Source organism: Rhinatrema bivittatum, chromosome 19 (assembly GCF_901001135.1).
Source record: "Rhinatrema bivittatum chromosome 19, aRhiBiv1.1, whole genome shotgun sequence".
Taxonomy (NCBI): domain Eukaryota; kingdom Metazoa; phylum Chordata; class Amphibia; order Gymnophiona; family Rhinatrematidae; genus Rhinatrema; species Rhinatrema bivittatum.
In genome coordinates this window covers 33,660,622-33,679,635 of record NC_042633.1, presented here as the reverse complement: position 1 = coordinate 33,679,635, position 19,014 = coordinate 33,660,622, and the positions used below count along the sequence as shown (strand labels likewise).

Below are 19,014 nucleotides of genomic sequence, written 5' to 3'. Positions count from 1 at the left end.
AAGCTGACACTCTGCCTAGGAGGCTGCCTTCGCCCTTGTAGAATATGCCCACAATCCTTCTGGGACCAATCGACCTTTACAGATATAGGCTGAATAAAATCGCTTCCTTCAACCATCGAGCAATCATGCTCTTAGCTCTATCCTCTCTTTGCTCCACTGAATAACAAAGATGATCCAACCTCCGAAAGTCATTAGTGACCGTAAGAAATTGCAACAGAGAGCGACAAAATATCCAATAATGAAGATCCGTATCTGGCGCCAGATATGGAAAAGTCAGCAGCTCCACCATCTGGTTGAGATGAAACGAGGATACGACCTTCGTCAAAAAGGAAGGAATCATACCAATATCCCATCAGAAATTCTTAGAAAGGGATCTCTACATGACAAGGCTTGAAGCTTTGAAATCCACCGAGCAAACAAATGCCACCAAGAACTGTCTTCAGGATATCTTTCACAGATGCCCTTCTCAGCGTTTCAAAAGTAGAGCCACAGAATACCGGAACCAGATTAAGTTTCTACGATGGACACATCCTATGGACGGCAGGCGCAAGTGCTTTGCCCCCTTCAGGGGGCCACACCTACTTCCAACCAAGCCGCCTGGTTGGAATTGGTTGCAGATGCCATCATCTCCTGCACCCTGCATAAACAAGGTCTTTGCATCAGACTAGCACAAACTGCAGATCAAAGGCTCAAGGTCGAGACAGACCTCAGTCTCTTCAACAGGATCCCTAACTTCCGATCTTGGTCATTCTTCAGCGCAGCCGACCCTGCTACAGGAATGGTCATCTTCTTGGTCACAGCAGACACCGCCGCATCTGCCTTTGGAAGTCTCCAAAGCTCCATGGTCTCTTCTGGCAATGAATGCAACTTAACCATAGCCCTGGCTACCTTCAAGCCGGCCTCAGGAGAATCCCACTCAAAGTCAACTTCTTCAACAAATGAAAAAGACTTTGGTAGCCCACGCAGCCCATCCAGAACAGGGTGAACTCCTTCACTGTCAAGAGTCCTCCTGCGTGACCATGATCCCCAGCTCCTCCAGCACATGGGGAATAAGAGGGCACAGTTATTCGTTTTGGAACAATCTCACTACCCTAGGGTAGACTCCTACCTCAGGCACACTACCCAGATTGTCTCGCAGACCTTCCTGTGGGCCTTCACTTTCGGAATCTTCAAGAAGTCTCATCATCATCTGCAACATGAGATGCTTCAATCCCTTGTAGATATTGCTCCGCCCATATAAATTATTCCTGGGCCTCCAAAATCACTCCAAACCTTCAACCCGCCTTGACGATTGACATGACATAAGAAAGTAAGAAACTTCCATGCTGGATCAGAGCAAGGGTCCATCAAGCCCAACAGAGGTCAAACCAGGCTACAAGAACCTGGCAAGTACCCAAACACTAAGATCATCCCATGCTACTGATGCCAATAATAGCAGAGGCCATTCCCTAAATCAACTTGATTAATAGCAGTTAATGCACTTCTTCTCCAAGAACTTATCCAAACCTTTTTTTAAACCCAGCTACACTAACTGCACTAACCACATTCTCTGACAACAAATTCCAGAGCTTAATTGTGTGTTGAGTGAAAAAGATTTTTCTCCGATTAGTCTTAAATGTACTACTTGCTAACTTCATGGAGTGCCCCCTAGATCCTTCTATTATCCAAAAGTGTAAATAACAGATTCACATCTACTCGTTCAAGACCTCTCATGATTTTAAAGACCTCTATTATATCCCACCTCAGCCGTCTCTTCTCTAAGCTGAAAAGCCCTAACCTCTTCAGCCTTTCCTCACAGGGGCACTGTTCCATCCCCTTTCTCATTTTGTTTGCCCTTCTGTACGTTCTCCAGTGCAACTATATCTTTGAGATGCTGTGACCAGAACTGTACACAGTACTCAAGATGCGGTCTCACCATGGAACGACAAAGGCATTATGACATTTTCTGTTTTATTAACCAATCCCTTCCTAATAATTCCTAACAGTTTGCTTTTTTGACTGCCGCAGCACACTGAGCCAACTATTTCTATGTATTATCCACTATGATGCCTAGATCTTTTTCCTGGGTGGTTGCTTCTAATATGGAACCTAACATCGTGTAACTACAGCAAGGGTTATTTTCCCTATATGTAACACCTTGTGCTTGTCCACATTAAATTTCATCTGCCATTTCAATGCCCAATCTTCCAGTCTCGCAAGTTCCTCCTGCAATGTATCACAATCTGCTTGTGATTTAACTACTCTGAATAATTTTGTATCTGCAAATTTGATAGCCTCAGTCATCTTATCCTTTCCAGATCATTTATAAAAATACATTGAAAAGCACCGGTCCAAGTACAGATCCCTGAGGCACTTCACTGTTTACCCTTTTCCACTGAGAAAATTGACCATTTAATCCTACTCTCGTTTCCTGTCTTTTTAACCAGTTTGTAATCCACGAAAGGACATTGCCTCCTATCCCCTGACTTTTTAATTGTCTTAGAAACCTCTCATGAGGGACTTTGTCGAACACATGAGGGATTTTGTCGAACCTCTCATGAGGGACTTTGTCAAACACATTCTGAAAATTCAAATACACTGCATCTACCGGTTAACCTTTATCCAAGTTTATTACCCCCTTCAAAAAAGAAGATTTTGTGCAGCAAGAGTTCCCTTGGGTAAATCCATGTTGACTGTGTTCCATTAAACCATGTCTTTCTATGCTCTGTGAAATGCTCTGCCAGATCATTACTTGGATCATCCCGCAAATCCTCTGAGTCAGATTCCCATTCCCAGTAGGTAGCTAAGACCCAACCGGCGGAGTAGGTACCATAAACTCCTGACCATAGACCCTTTAGATCTTCTTTAGGTTCTGCTGCAATTTTAGCTCAGGGTTGTTTACCCCCTGCACCTTCCTGGCCAAATAGGCCTCGTGTAGGAGTAAAACAAAATCCATGAAGAATTCCTCCCCATCAGTGCCCCCCAATCTGGCACCTCCAGGTGCATGCTTCAGTCTTGGCGTTCACTAACAAATCGACCATTCTGGTTGCAGGTTTGGCAGCTTTAACAGACGCGCAGGACTGTAAGCTAGAGATTTATCAGGAGAGGATGACTGAGGTTTCAGTGCTGAGCCTGTGAGCAGGGTTCTGTGGAAGTCTAATGCAGAGGGTCTGTGTGTGATGGATCCAGAAGTCTTCAGCAGTGGCTGGTATTAATAGCCAGGCAAGTTGGGTGGAGGCCAGGATTGCATGAGGCTGACGCACTTGATGACTTCAGCTGGACTTCGGCCAGGAATATGTTCGTGGCGGTCTCGGTGCAATGTCTGCCATGGCCAACAAGGATCCTGCTGAACATGTTCCTTCCATGACCGTTAACAGATTGAGTATTCGGATGCATCAAGAGGCATCCGGGACAGGTGAAACTGGGGGAGCCAGAGAGGCTGCGTCGTCCCTGGTTCTTGGATCAGGTTCTGTGCGCAAATGACAGGTCCCTGAGATGGCTCATTTGCAGGTCCTATTTTCTTGGATCAGGCATATCACTTTTGTCTCGCGATTTGACTTTTGAGAGCAAGCACTTGCAACAAAAGAAAATTATTCCTTACCTGCTAATTTTCGTTCCTGTAGTACTAAGGATCAGTCCAGACAGTGGGTTATCTCCCCCTTCCAGCAGATGGAGTCAAAGAACTTTGAAGGATGCTTCCTTATAAGGTAGTGCACCCTCTTCTAATCCTCAGTATGGAGTATATCAAAGCAAAGAGGAAAATCAGGATGGATCAAGAACAATAGAATTATATAACAAATAACAGTGTGCAAAAGGCACAAAACAGTGTCAAACAACAAACTTGCAGAATGAACCATTAACCAGCCAAAGGAAAAAAGGCACTGAAGAACAATTTGAGCAGAGAGGCAATCCCAAACCCAATAAAACAGTCAGGGAGGGCGTCTGGACTGATCCTTGGTACTACAGGAGCGAAAATTAGCAGGTAAGGAATAATTTTCTTTTCCCTGTACGTACCAGGATCAGTCCAGACAGTGGGATGTACCAAAGCTTCCCTACGTAGGGTGGGCCCGGAAAGCCCTGCTCGAATGACCCTAGAGCCAAAGGAGCCAAAAGTAGGCTGTATGTGTAGACGATAATGACGAGCAAAGGTATGTAACGATTTCCAAGTTGCCGCTCGACAAATCTCCTGGAACGAGACCATTGCATCTCCGCCCAGGAAGCAGCCTGAGCTCGAAGAGAATGGGCCTTGACACCGCCGAGGTTGTCGACCCGCTCCAATGTAGGCCACCGAGATCGCCTCCTTCAGCCAGCGAGCAATGGTAGTTTTCGACGCCTTGGCCCCCTTCTCGGACCATGCCAGAGAACAAAAAGATGGTCCGACAAGCGAAAATCATTAGTGACTTCCAGATAGCGAATGAGGATACGCTTGACATCTAGCTTGCGTAGATCCGCCGATGCGTCCGCAGAAGGACGGAAGCTCTACTCTGATTCAAGTGGAACTCGGAAACCACCTTGGGCAGAAAAGCAGGCACAGTGCGCAAGGAAACTCCCGAATCCGTAAAACGAAGGTAGGGCTCTCTGCACGAGAGTGCTTGAAGCTCCGAGATTCTGCGGGCAGAACAGATAGCTACCAGGAAAACCGTCTTGAGAGTGATATCCTTGAGGGTCGCGGAACGCATGGGTTCAAAGGGTGGTCCACCAAGATTCGGAGAACGAGATTGAGACTCCACGAAGGATAAAGAGCGTGGACCGGGGTTTCATGCTTCACCCCCCGAGGAATCGGATGATATCCGGGTGAGAGGAGAGGGAAGTTCCCTCTCGTTGATGAAGTAGAGAGCCTAGGGCAAAGACTTGCACTCTCAGCGAGTTGTAGGCCAGACCCTTGTCCAGTCCCTGTTGAAGAAAAGATAGGATCTGAGCCACCGAGGCGGTCCGTGCGACACAGGTATGGAGGCACACCAGTTCTCAAAAACTTTCCATACCCTGATATAGGAGATGGAGGTAGACGTCTTTCTAGCCTTGAGGGTCGAGATAACGGCCTCTGGGTATCCACCCGTCTCAGCCGGCCTCTCAAAAGCCAGGCCGCAAGACAGAAGCGATCGGCCTGGGCGAAAGATACCGGACCCTGATGCAGCAAGCGTGGAAGGTGACCCAGACGAAGAGTCCGTCCACTGCGAGGTTGATCAAGTCTGCAAACCACACGACGGGGCCATTCCGGCGCCACCAGCATTACCGGACCCTGGTGGGACTCTATTCTCCGGAGCACCTTGCCCACCAGAGGCCAAGGGGGAAACACGTAGAGGAGAACGTGACGGGGCCAGGGGAGGACTAAGGCATCCACTCCCTCTGCGCCGTACTCTTCTGCGACTGAAGAACCGAGCTGCCTTGGCATTCCGGGAGGTTGCCATTAGATCCAGATAGGGGGTCCCCCATCTGTGGAACAGGAGATTCACCGCCTCCTCTGAGAGTTCCCACTCTCCGGATCTAGATGTTGACTGAGAAAGTCGGCTTGAACGTTGTCTACGCCTGCGATGTGGGAAGCCGCTAGGCGGGAGATGAGTCTCCGCCCATCAAACCTGTCTGTCTCCCGAGAGACATGCCGGCTCCTCGTGCCCACTTGGTGATTGATGTAGGCCACAGTGGTCTCATTGTCAGAGTATTCGGACTGCGCAATGATGAAGGAGAAGTAGGAAGCATTTCAATGCCAGACGCACTGCTCTGGTCTCCAAGCGATTGATCGGCTAAGTTGCTTGGGACGGCTTCCACTTCCCTTGCGCAGAACTCTCACACACCGCTCCCCAGCCAGAGAGACTGCCATCCGTCGTGACGATTACCCATTTCGGGATGTCCAAAAAACACCCTGGAGAAGATGAGACAGGATTAACCACCACGAGAGAGACTGTCCTTGGCTCCCTGCGGGAGAGGAAGGATGGCTTGGAAGTCCCGAGACACCGGCTTCCAGCGGGAGAGCAAGGCGCGCTGTAAGGGACGCATATGTGCAAACGCCCAGGGGACCAGATCGATGGTGGAAGCCATGGATCCCAGGACCTGGAGGTAATCCCACCGTTGGAAGCGAGACCGATGAATCGCTGTATCTGAGCTATGAGTGTATGAGCCCTGTCCGGGGCCACCTTGCCCAGCGCTGTGTCGAAATGCGCCCCCAGGAAGTCCAGAGACTGAGATGGAGAAAGGCTGCTCTTGGCGAAGTTGACCACCCAACCGAGGGAGTGAAGAAGCGTCAACACCTTGTCGACCCCCGGTGGCACTGGGCTGAGGACTTTGCCCGAATGAGCCAGTCGTCCAGGTATGGGTGCACCAAGACTCCCTCCCTCCGGAGAGCGGCAGCTACTACTCATCCTTCGTGAAGGTTCGAGGAGCGGTCGCAAGACCAAAGGGTAGAGCCTGGAACTGGAAATGCTGTCCCAGAATCTTGAATCGCAATCGCTGATGATGTGTAGATAAGCTTCCATCAGATCCAGGGAGGCCAAAAATTCTCCGGAGTGTACCGCCGCTATCACGGAGCACAAGGTTTCCATCCGAAAGTGGGGAATCTTGAGGGCCCTGTTGACCATCTTGAGATCCAAGATCGGGCGGAAGGAACCTTCCTTCTTGGGGACTACAAAGTATACCGAATAATGTCCCCGGCCTACTTCCGGGGGGGGGGGGGGGGGGGGGGGGGGGGGGGGGGGGGGGGGGGGGGGTGGGGGGGGGGGTGGGGGAAGGAGGACAGCATGAATCGCTCTGACAGCCAGAAGCCTGTCGAGTTTCTGCCGGACTATGAGTTGTTTCTGGACTGGGCCACATGGAGAAGAGGAACCTGTCTCTTAGCAGCCGAGCAATTCTAACGCATAGCCGTGTCTTAGAATATCCAGGACCCACTGCTCTGACGTGAGGTTGACCCACTCCTCGTAAAAAAGGGAGAGCTTCATTGTGAAGACTTGGAGGACGTCCCCCTGGGCCGAACCAGAGCGGGGCTGTCTTCGGGCACAAAAGGACTGAGTCCAGGATTGAGACAGAGAGGACGGCTGACGAGAGCTGCAGTCCTTGCCTGGCGAAAAACGACGTGGATTCCGAATCGGCTTCTAGCGGAATTAAAAGACTTAGAAGACGAGGGCAATCTTCTGGCAGTTTGTGTACCTTATTCTCTCCGAGGGACTTGATAATTGGTCCAGATCCTCCCCAAATAGTAGCTTGCCCTTGAAGGGTAGGGATCCCAGCTGCGACTTGGAAGAAGAATCCGCCGACCAGTTGCAAGCCAGAGGCGTCTAGCCGAGACTGCAGAAACCATAGATCTGGCCAATACTCTCAGAATGTCATATAGAGCGTCTGCTCCATATGCTATGACGGCCTCCAGATGGTCTGCCTGAAGTGCTTCCAGGAGGCAACTCCTGGAGCTGAGCAGCTGTTGAAGCCAACGAGGCCTGCACTGAGCGAAGGAACTACAAATGGCCCCGGACCCCCAGGCGGACACCTCGAAAACTCTCTTAAGATAAACTTCCAGCTTTCGATCTTGAGATCTCGCAAGGCTGCACCACCCGTTACTGAATGGTAGTTCTTTTCGTCACCACTGAGACTGCAGAATCTACTTTGGGAACCTTAAGAAGCTCCAGGAAATCATCCGGGAGAGGATATAGCTTATCCATGGCCCTGCCGACCTTGAGGGAGGTCTCCGGAGAATCCCATTCCCTGGATATCAGTTGAAGGAATGTGGGATGGGAAGGAAAGGACCTACAGCGGATAGACCAGCCAGAAGGGGGTCCCCTTTCTTCGCTGGTGGATTAGGCTCAGGCGGGTCCTGAGGGGCCTCAATGTCCAATTCCTTTAGGATATGTGGAATGAGGGGGTCCAGCTCATCCCTCTGGAAGATCTGCAGGACTCTAGGATCATCCCCTTCCAATTGAGCCATAGTTGAAGGTTCATCCGGATCCGGGTCCTGCTGAGGAACAGACCCCCCGCAGAGGGGTGTACCAAACAGACCCTCGGAGCGCTTGAGGTGGTCGGAGGTACCCCTGGTCCCGGGACCGCTGACCCTTGGGCACTCCCCACAGTCTGGGCATTTCCCAAGACCTCAGTGGAATCAGCCATTCTGGATACCTTAGGAGGAGGAGGTCCCGCCAAAAATTCCTGGTGCTGGCCTATTCTGGCCAGGTAAGCATTGTGAAAAGGAGAACAAAATCCGTGGAAAACGGAGGTGGCCCCGATGAGAGGAAGAGTGGGAAGATCCCCTGACAGAGGAAAAGGCTCCAGAGGTGGAACGGGTGTCAAAACTGGCGGCTGAGATGAAAAAGGAGCGTCCTGCTCTTCTGTTAGCGCCGGAGCAGCAGAGTCTGGAGACAAAATGGCCGCCATTCCTGCGGTCAGCGGGATCAGGGCCGGCCCTGAACGTCGAGGCGCGCCAGAAGACGAGAACCAGAGCGGCCTGGCAGTTGAGTGGGTCCCTCCCCACTAGGGAGGCAAGCTGTGCAAATCCCCCTGGGAAGCCTCGACCCGGGTTCTCCACAAGCAGCACCTGGATGAACGAGGCATGGGGAACCCCACGGAGCCGCGAGGGAACCAGCTGTTCTTAACGCGAGAAATAGGCAGGTTTAAAGCTGCAGGAAGTGGGAAAAACCTCCAGTTCAGCCTGTTCTTCCTCACGCTCACCAGGTTTGTGGCTGTAAGAAGCAGGTAATAGCCTCCGCTTCAGTCCTGCTCTCTATCCCTCAGGGACCCACGGATAGAGGTACAGAGGAGTAACGCCTCTCTGTGCCGGCTGCCCCGAGGAAAACGGCGACTCAGGGGCAGCGGGTCGGATAGCAGCCACAGGGGGAGAGATCGGTACCACCGACTTGCACCCCGGAGAGAGGAAATAATCTGTCAAAAGGAAATAAAACAAACTTACCCGACAACAGATGGGAGGGGTGGGGGAGCTGCAAATAGTACTGCCTGCAAGCTATAGAATGCTCCCACTAAAACAGGAGCGGAGGCTACAGGAAAGCTCTCCAAATAATTCCCTCAGAAAATTCAAAATTCAAAGATTTTTTTTTTTTTTTAATTAGACTTGATCCATCCAAAAGAAAGGAAAGCTGAGGAAAATAGAGAAAATTCCTAAAATAGTCTAGTCATCTAGTGAGGAACGAAAGCCACCACTTATCTGCTGGAGTCAAGAGAATACTGAGGATTAGTAGAGGGTGCACTACCTTATAAGGAAGCATCCTTCAAAGTTCTATTTGACTCCATCTGCTGGAAGGGGGAGATAACCCACTGTCTGAACTGATCCTGGTATGTACAGGGAAAAAGTAAATAGGCACGAGTCTGACACAATCAAAATTAAAAGATATATATATATATATTTTTTTTTTTTTACGATTGAAACAATACTAGAAATAAGTTACTACTTGCTTGATCCGTTAGGGAAAGAAAAGAACAGGAAAACAAGGGCTGACTAGCACCAGCCCTGCACCTCATACTCACCAGATTCTCCCTTCTCATTCCCTTCATCTGCTCCCTCCTAAAAGAACATGAGAAAACATTTTAGAGCTCAGACTTGTAGATAAATATTATTGTAGAATTATTAAGTACAATATTCCTTATAGGTAGCTGGGAGAGCAATGGCTGTGTGCTCTGAAGAGGAGTAATGAGCAAAGGGAAGGGCTCGGAGACAGTCTTTTTAAAGACCAAAAATCAGTTTGGGGTTTGTTTTTTTGTAAATTACATAATCTCTCAAAAATATTGAATGAAAGATGCTCAGCCATATTCAAACCAGAGCAGAAAGCAGTCTACGATCACGACTGCAAGCCAATTCTGCTAAACTGAATATTAAAAGTAAAAATCAGTTTTAAATAATTTGATTCGTAGTTACTCACAGCTTTAGTGCCTGTTTCAGCTGCATCTTCTCCCTCTTTCCCTTCTGAAAGAGGCAGATATTGCACAAGGTTAGGCATTAAAAATGGAAGGAAAACATGTACCTAAATTCAATCTCACTTTGAGGCAACTAGCTTTTCATCCACACACCAAACTAACAAGCAAAACAGAACTGAAACATAGAAATGACGGCAGTAAAAGACCAAACGGCCCATCCAGTCTGCCCAGCAAGCTCCCACACTTATTTTCCCATAATTATGTTTCACCGACTGTCAGGTTATTTAAGGTAGGATAGTTGAATTCTTCCCTATGCACTAAATATAGTGTTAAGGAAAGCACCATCTTTTACCTAATATGGAGCTAAGTTCATATAAAAAGATTCTGGGCAGAAGTTGAGACTGCTAGAATCTATATACAAGATTAAAATCCCTCTAGATCCAGTTATATATTTATTAGGTCTCTATGGTGAGCCTCAGAAGTAGTGGTCCTGGCAAGTGAGACCGGCATTGAAATGGAAGGAAAGGTGTGCTCCAAGAAGAAAAGGGGATATGGAAAGCAATACCAGAATAAAGCAGTTTGTGCAAATAAGGGGTGCATGGCTAAGTATGTCAAAATCTGGAAAGCATGGAGGATATAGTTGAAAACACAGAAGTTGTGGTTTGACAACTGGAAATGTAAAAAAAAAAAAATTTATTCTTCCCTGCTAATGTTTGTTCCTATAATACCACAGATCAGTCCAGACAAGTGGGTTTATGCATCCCTACCAGCAGATGGAGGCAGAGAACAAAAACTTTGAGCCACTGCTACATATCCCAGAGTGCAGTCCCCTCAGTACTGACGAGTACCCAAGGCCAATATGTAGACATTTCCCCCACTTCCAGGGCAAACAGGTAACTCAGGATTGGAGCCCCCTGAACTGGAGCCTCCCCTACGTCCAAGAAAACCGCATAACCTCAAAGTCTGAACTTATTTACAGTCTGCAAATTTCTGCTACAAGCTTCCAGAAACAGGAACTTGTCTTGACAGCAAAGGGACAGGTCTCTGGACTGATCTGTGGGTTTACAAGAACAAAAATTAGCAGATAAGAACCAATTTTACTTTCCTGTTCATACAGAGATCAGTCCAAACAAGTGGGATTACCCAAGCACCCCTGGCCTGGGCAGGAACCAATACACTCTCAAAGGTCGCAGCTTCCTGTTCTCGAATATCCAATCAGTATGAAAGTATGAAGCGAAGATGTCAGGGCTCTGCATATCTCCTGGGGACACACCAACTGACACACTGCCCAAGAGGCTGCCTGTGCCCCAGAGGAATGCACATGCAGATCTACCGGAATTTCTCAACCCTTACGAATATAAGTGGAGCAAATGACCTCCCTTCAGCCAATGAGAAATCATGGCTTTAGAAGCTTTATCTCCTTTCTCTGCTCCACCGAACACAAAACTGATCCAACTGCCGAAAACGGTTAGTGACTTTAAGACACGGTAACAAAGTCCGATGCACCTCCAAAAGATGAAGCTCCTTCGCCTGCAAGGACTCCTTAGACCACTCCGGAAAGACTGGATGTTCCACCATCTGATTCATATGAAAAGAGGAAGCCACCTTTGGTAAAAAGGAGGTGACTGTTCGCAATGTTACCCTGTCGTTTGAAATATTCAAAAAGGGGCCCTGGAGGACAGGGCTTGAAGCTCTGAAATCCATCTGACCAAACATATGGCTACCAGAAACAGTGCCTTCAACATCAGGTCCTTCAGCAACGCTCCCCATAAGGGCTCAAATGAAGGCCCACAGAGCACTCACAGAACCAAGCTGAGATTCCAATCCGGACTTAACTTCAGTACTGGAGGACACAAATGCTGAACTCCCTTCAGAAACTGAAGGGCATCAGGATGAGAGGCCAAAGAATTCCCTGCAGCTTAGCCCTGATACAACCCAAGGGTGAAACCTGTACATGGTGAGCTATAGGCTAAGATGCGAGCAATGTCCAGAGTTATGGAATCCAACCGCTGCTGCAAACACCAAGACTCAAAACACCTTCTAGACCCTTACATACACCAGAGAAGCAGAAGGCTTTCTAGCCTGAAGCAATGTGTAAATAAATGGCTCAGAATACCCTTTCTGGCGCAACCATCGCCTCTCAAAAGTCAAGCCGCGAGACAAAAGCGATCCTCCTGATCTGAAAATATGGGTCCTTTAAGAACCCCTGGCAGATTGAGCCAACGTGAGAGGCCCATCTATTGCTAGATATACCAGATCTGCAAACCACAGCTGACACAGCCACTCCGGTGCCACTAGCACCACTTTCCCTGGTTGTGTGTCTATGTGTCGCAAGACTCTGCCGATGAGTGGCCAGGGAAGAAACACGTATAGCAAGACTCCCATTGGCCACAGACATACTAGAGCATCTAGCCCCACCGACCTGACTTCCAATGCCAAGGTAGCAAGATTTTTCAATCATAGATGGGAAAACATTGCCATGAGATCCAACTGGGGAACGCCACCTGGTACAAATGCAATCCCCAAGGCTCTGGAGACAACTCACCATTCACCCGGATCTAGCTGCTGCCTAAGGAAATCCACTTACATGGTGTCCGCTCCTGCAATGTTAGATGCCGCTATTCCATCAAGGTGATACTCTGCCCAAGCAAACAACTGCTGAGCCTCATCCCTTCTTGACTATTGATATATGCCACCGTCGCCACATTGCCACCATCCAACCCTTGATCTAGGGCAGAAATGCCTCCAGGGCCCTGCAGCCCACCCTAGTCTCCAGGTGATTGATTGACCAAGACTTCTCTGCTGTTGACCAAAGACCTTGGGCAGACCATCCCTAGCATATCGCCCCCCCAACTCTTGAGGCTGGCGTTTGGTCACTATCATCCAGTCTGGAGCCTCCAGATCCACTTGCTTTTCCAAGTTATAGAAATAGAGCCACCTTGAGATGGGACCTGGAGTCTCCTCAAAGAGAAGGCAGGCGATATTCTTCCGATAACGGATTCCTCCTGGACAAGAGTGCCTTTTGCAAAGGTTGCATTTGAGCAAAGGTCCACAGAACGAAAAACATGGGGTTTTGCCTCCCCTCCCCCTCCAGCAGATGGAGACAGAGAAAGTTTTATTGACACTGCCACTTACGTTCTTGGAGGAGAAGTCCATTACCTGCTATTAAGTTGACTTAGAAAATAGCCACTGCTATTACTAGCAACAGTAGCATGGAATAGACTAAGCTTTTGGGTTCTTATGGCCTGGATTGGCCACTCTTGGAAACAGGATGCTGGGCTCGACGGACCCTTGGTATGACCCAGAATGGCATGTTCTTATATTCTTAACATGAGGTGCCATGTGCAGTCCCTCAGTACTGAACAACAAAACCAACACCTTAACAAATCTCCCCTGAATGAGCAGTGGGAAGAGGAAACCTGGAACTGAAAAACTCGCCCACACAAAACCTTGTGTATGACTAAGAAAAAACCTGTGCCAGTCTTCAGAGTAATCACAAAAACATATCGAGCGGACTCTCCAATTCTACATTTCCTCCCGTGGGTGGGACTCTGGACTGATCTGTGGTGCTACAGGAACGAAAATTAGCACTTAAGAACCAATTTTCCTTTCCCTGTACATACCCAGATCAGTTCAGACTCCTGGGATGTATCAAAGCTTCCCTAAACAGGGTGGGACTGTGAGAGTCTCACTCTAAGCAAGATTTCACCAAAGCCCCCTCTACCTCTTTGCCAGCTGAAGAAACACATAGCCTTGGCTTTGCGGAAGGTCACCATTAAATCCACACACAGCGTACCCCACCTGTGACCGATGAGGCACATCGCTTCCTCTGACAGCTCCCGCTCTCCGGGTTCCAGCCGCTGCCGGCTCAGAAAAAGTGCTAACTGTTCCAGATATTGTTCTGCCCAACCAATTAAATCCCAGTCTTCTTGAGCCACTGCTTGACTTTTGGTGCCCCCCATTGGTGCCCCCTCCGCTCTGTAAACTACTAGTCAAATTGGATCTCCACCATTTTATATATGCCGACAACGTGCAGATCCTCATTCCCATCAATGATTCACTGGACAAAGCCCTGAAAACTTGGGATACAGCCCTTACAACTGACAGCCTCCATTTAAAGCACGTCCGCAGCCTGGGGGTCATGATTGACAATCACTTCTTTAAAAATTTTATCTCATCTACTATTAAAGTTAGTGAACTGTAATAAACCCACTAACTTCATACTCAGTCACAGCATCTTATTATTATACTTCACAACAGCATCATATTGATCATTTTTGCTACTCATCTATATTTTTATAATACTATACTTATTTATTAATTGATACAGTTGGCTAAAATGTTAATATTCTTCCTTCAGTTTCCTCCCCCTTTCAGATCCTAGTTATTTTTCCTTGTTTTTTGTAACTTTCTCACATCCTAAATATTGTTAATATATCTGTTAAGTTTCATTCTATATGTGACGTTGAATTGGGAAATGTTTTACTATGTTACTCTCTGCCTTTACTCACATTGTTAATTGTAAACCGCGTTGATGTGATTCCTATCATGAAACTCGGTATAATAAAAATAATAAATAAATAAAATAAATAAATAAATTAAAAATGGCTTCTTTAAGTTACATACGCTCAAAAGAATTAAACCTCTTTTACATGCACAGGACTTCCGGACAGTGTTGCAAGCTACTATCTTACCAAAACTAGACTATTGTAACGCACTACTGCTGGGTCTCCCAAACAACATAATTCAACCTTTACAGATGCTGCAAAATGCTGCTGCTCGCTTACTTACGAATACCCGAAGACACGAACACATCACCCCTGCTTTAATGTTTTTACATTGGCTTCCTGTAACGTACAGGATCACTTTTAAAGTGCTTTCTCTCATCCATAAATCAATACACAACCAAGAAATGCAATGGTTTTCTGACCAGCTCATTTTCCACACATCTAATAGACCAATTAGAAATATCCACAAAGCCAAATTAGCTGCTCATCCACTCAAATACATCAAACACGTGTCCACAAGAGAACGTTCCTTCTCGATTGCTGGGATCAACTTATGGAACAATATGCCTTTGGACTTACGTTGTGATCCCTGCCACAAAACGTTCAAACAAAACCTCAAAACATGGTTGTTTGAACAAGCATACTATAGTTGATCAATGTCTAACTTGAATTGAAAATCAGTTTTGCTGTATAAAGTTGTCACCTTCTGTTGAAGTTAATTGTTTACTTTCCTATGAACTGTTCTATGTAAAACCTGTTGCTATTTATTGTTTACTTACTGTTTAACCTATTACCTGTAAAGCTTTGTGATAAGTTTTTGTTTAATGTAAACCGAGGTGATGTAGACCTTTACGTACCACGGTATATAAAAATCTCCAAATAAATAAATAAATAAATGTAAGCCACCGCTGTCATGTTGTGTGACAAGACTCTCACCGGCCTACCCCTCACCAGGGGTAGAAATGCCTGCAGAGCCAAATGCACGGCTCTCATCTCTAGACGACTGATGGATCACGAAGCTTCCTCCGCCAACCATCGCCCTTGCACAGACTAGTTCTGACACACCACTCCCCACCTGGAAAGACTGGCACTGATGGAGACAATCGTCCAGACTGAATATCTAAATCCACACATCTTAATTTGGACCGAGCAAACACTAAGTCGAAGAGGTAGCTGAAATTGCTCCAACGGGTCCCAGTGAGATAGTAAAGCCAACTGTAGAGGCTTCATATGAGCAAATGCCCATAGAACCAATTCCAAGATAGACGCCAAAGACCTGAGAACTTGCAAGTAATCCCAGACCTTTGGCATTTGCTTCTCCAACGAACCACAAACTTGAGCTTCAACTTGGAAATCCGCTGTTCAGTGAGAAATATTTTCCCCACCCTCAGGAATTCCAAAATCTGGGAAAGGAAAAGATGACTGACAGATTGACCATCCATCCCAACGATCTCAGGCACCAGAGGACTAAGTCCACTGCCTTCTAACAAAGTATTTTTGACGTTGCCCAAATCAGCCAGTCATCTAAATAGGGGTGCACCAGGACCCCGACCCTCCGGACAGTTGCAGCCACCACAACCATTACCTTGGTGAAGGTCCTGGGCGCCATTGCCAAACAGGGCAGGGCACAAAATTGAAAATGTTCTCCCAGAATCATGAATCTCATATATGGCGATCGGGCCGGTTTCCAATGTGCAAGTATGCATCAGTCAAATCCAGAGATGCTAGGTACTCCCCCCTTGTGCACCAAGGCAATCAACGAATGCAGGGTTTCCATTCAGAACAGAGGATCCTTCAGAGCCACGTTTCACCTTTTTTTAAATCGAGGATTGGACGGAACATACCCTCCCTTCTTGGGAACTATGAAATAAATGGAATAGCGGCCTATTCCCTGCTCCTCCAGGGAGACAAGAACAATGGCTCCCAGCCTGCTCAGGTGACAAAGTTTCTCACACTGCCAGCTTCTTTTCTTCGTAAGTACATGGGGAGACCATAAACAGATCTCTTAGCGGCTGAGCAAATTCTAAAGCATAACCTTGTTTTATCACGCTTTAGACCTGCTGGTCCGACGTGACCTTGGTCCACTCCTCGTAGAACAGACCAGCCGGCCTCCTATCACTGGAATAGAGGAGTGGACCAGCCTCGCATCATTGGGTGGATCTGGCTCAACCTCCACCTTGGAAAGAGCCATCTCTACCAGACCTATGCCCTTGAAAAGTGGTTCCAGGATGGTTGTCTGTTCAAGGACTGCCTCTGTATACTCCCCGTAGGTCTGAGTGGCAGAAACTGCCAACTCCCTCTGAAGCGAGAAAGGGGAGGAAAGGAAGTTTACCCTTTCAGCTTATCTTCAGGCAATTTATGGACCTTATTCACACTGAGAAGCTCCAAGTTCTTAACGAAGAGCAAGTTCCCTTTAAAGGGCAAAGTCCCAACAGACTTGGATGAAATGTCAGACGACCAATTCTTCAACCAGAGTAGTCTGCGGGCCGAGAGACATCATAGTCCTGGAGGAGATCCTGACGAGATCATACAAGGCATCTGCACTATACGCCACTACGGCTTCCAGCCACTCCACCTGATTTGTCTCAGATTCAAACTAAGACCTGTCAGCCTGTAATTGTTGCACCCAACGTAAGCCAGCCCTCAACATAAAACTGCTACACACAGCAGCTCGAACACCAAGGGTAGACATCTCAGAAGTCTTCTTGAGCTGCACTTCCAGCTTCCTATCCTGAAGGTCCTTCAGAGTCTTAAAACCAGCAACTGGAATGGTCGTCTTCTTAGTACCAGCCGAAACAGACGAATCCACCTTCGGGACCTTCAAAATCTCAAGCATATTCTCTGGCAAAGGATACAACTTATCAATGGCCCTGGTGACCCTTCAGGCCTGATTCAGGAGTATCCCACTCCCTAAACAACAAAGCACTGACCAACTTGTGAAATGGAAAAGACCTCCTTGGACCCCGGAGGCCAACCATGACCCAGTTCCTCCAGAACAGCAGATATGAGGGGACTCAGTTCCTCCTTGCGGAAAAACCATACCACTTTGGGATCATCGCTGTCAACTGCTGGGTTCTTCGACAATGACTGATTTGGGTCCTGATCCACCAAACCTGGATCCGATCTCTGAGGGTCTTGCACTCACAGATCATCTGCTTTTGAAGAGCTCTCTGCGGAAAGAGTCTGTGCCGGGGCCCCTAGGACTCAACTGACTCTCGTAGCCCCCGCAGCCCCAGAGGGTCTGGGTCTCTTTGCCAGCCTTATCAAAGCCCCCTACTCAGCCCTGTGCCACATGGCCTTCCTGACCTTATAAGCTTTGTGCAATAAAAGAACAAAATCTGAGGAGAAAGTAGAGGAGGCATCCAAGTCCTCCTGGGGTCCCCCCCTCACTTCCTGAAGGGGGCCCCTCAGTGTGGAGGTCCCCACCACTGGAGATACAGGAGGGGGGAATCTCCATCCCCCTCTGCGGAATGCGTGGCAGCCCTGAAGTTAGACAAGATGGTTTCTGTTCCCGCACTTAGCGGGAAGGGATCACCGACAGGCTGCCGCGCTGGTGAGAGTCTCCCAGGCTCACAGCGCCTTGCTGATTTATTTACTGCCACAATCCCCGAAGCGGCACCAGGAGCATTTGCCGTCACGCGCATTTCCACAAGCCGAATCATGTGGCATGAAATCCAGCACCTGGCAGCAAGAGCAGAAAAGCCACCGGAGGAACGGGGAACAACTGAGCCGCTCGACTGCTTAAGCAGCAGAGCAAGGGTAAAAATGTGTCATCCCATGGCAACTGTTATTTGCTCCCTTGACTAATTTTTTTTTTTTACAAAAAAAACTTATCTATATAAATAAAAATGTTAAATAGTTTGGACAAAATCGCTAATCTCAGAAAACACTGAAGCGATTGCTTTCAAATTTGGACACAACCTTCGTTTCACATACAGGAAGGTTCTTCTGTACTTACATTACAGATATGTCACACCTGTGACAGGTAAAATAGGTTTAAAAAATTTTTCAAGAAAACAGCGACATTTGCTGGACGTAAGCTCCATCTGTTACACCTTACACTAACACACGCTACACTAATCATTTCGCCAGTCCAGGTCCACGTTTCACTTCCATTTTAACACATTCGCGCACTTTTTTCACCGGAAGATAACTATTTCCTTTACAGATAAAATACACCCACCACCCTCCTCACACCCCCCACACACATGCCAAATTGATTTACTTCCCAGGCCCTCACAACACACACAAAACCTGACAGAAGTCCGGGAGGCTCCAGCGGGGGGCCAGGACCGGTCCGGGACATCTCCTGCACTACGGCCGTCGGCTGCCAGCAATCAACATGGCATGTGCTAGAGTAGGCAGGTTGTGATTACAATGATTGCACTGCTATAGCTTCGTCTTTTAGTTTCCTCACCGTCTCCTGAAACCAGTCACCAAATAGGTTGTTTCCCGTACACGGTAGATTTGCCAATTTTTCGTGCAAAATCCTCCCTTATGGTGCTCGAACGCAACCATGCCATCCTACGGGCTGCTATGGCTGTTGCCGACGCTCTAGACAATGTTTCAAGTCCTTCATATACTAAACGAAGGAAGTGTCGGGAACACTCCTTCATATCATGGAGCGTCTGTGGAGTTTGATCTGCCGTGGAGGAGAGCATACCCTTTGTGGCTTGGATACATTCAT

At 47.8% G+C, this 19,014-nt stretch overlaps 1 protein-coding gene across 3 annotated transcripts in view; it reads right to left on the bottom strand.

Annotated features, from left to right (window-relative positions):
• AKAP8L (A-kinase anchoring protein 8 like) overlaps positions 1–19,014 on the bottom strand; it is a 91,787-nt gene that overhangs the window by 42,937 nt on the left and 29,836 nt on the right. For all 3 annotated transcript variants that reach the window (XM_029585459.1, XM_029585460.1, XM_029585461.1), the window contains 2 exons: positions 9,825–9,868; positions 9,433–9,469 (listed from right to left, as the gene is read on the bottom strand). In XM_029585459.1, coding sequence (XP_029441319.1) covers positions 9,433–9,469; positions 9,825–9,868 — 81 coding nt within the window. The remainder of the gene's footprint in view (positions 1–9,432; positions 9,470–9,824; positions 9,869–19,014) is intronic.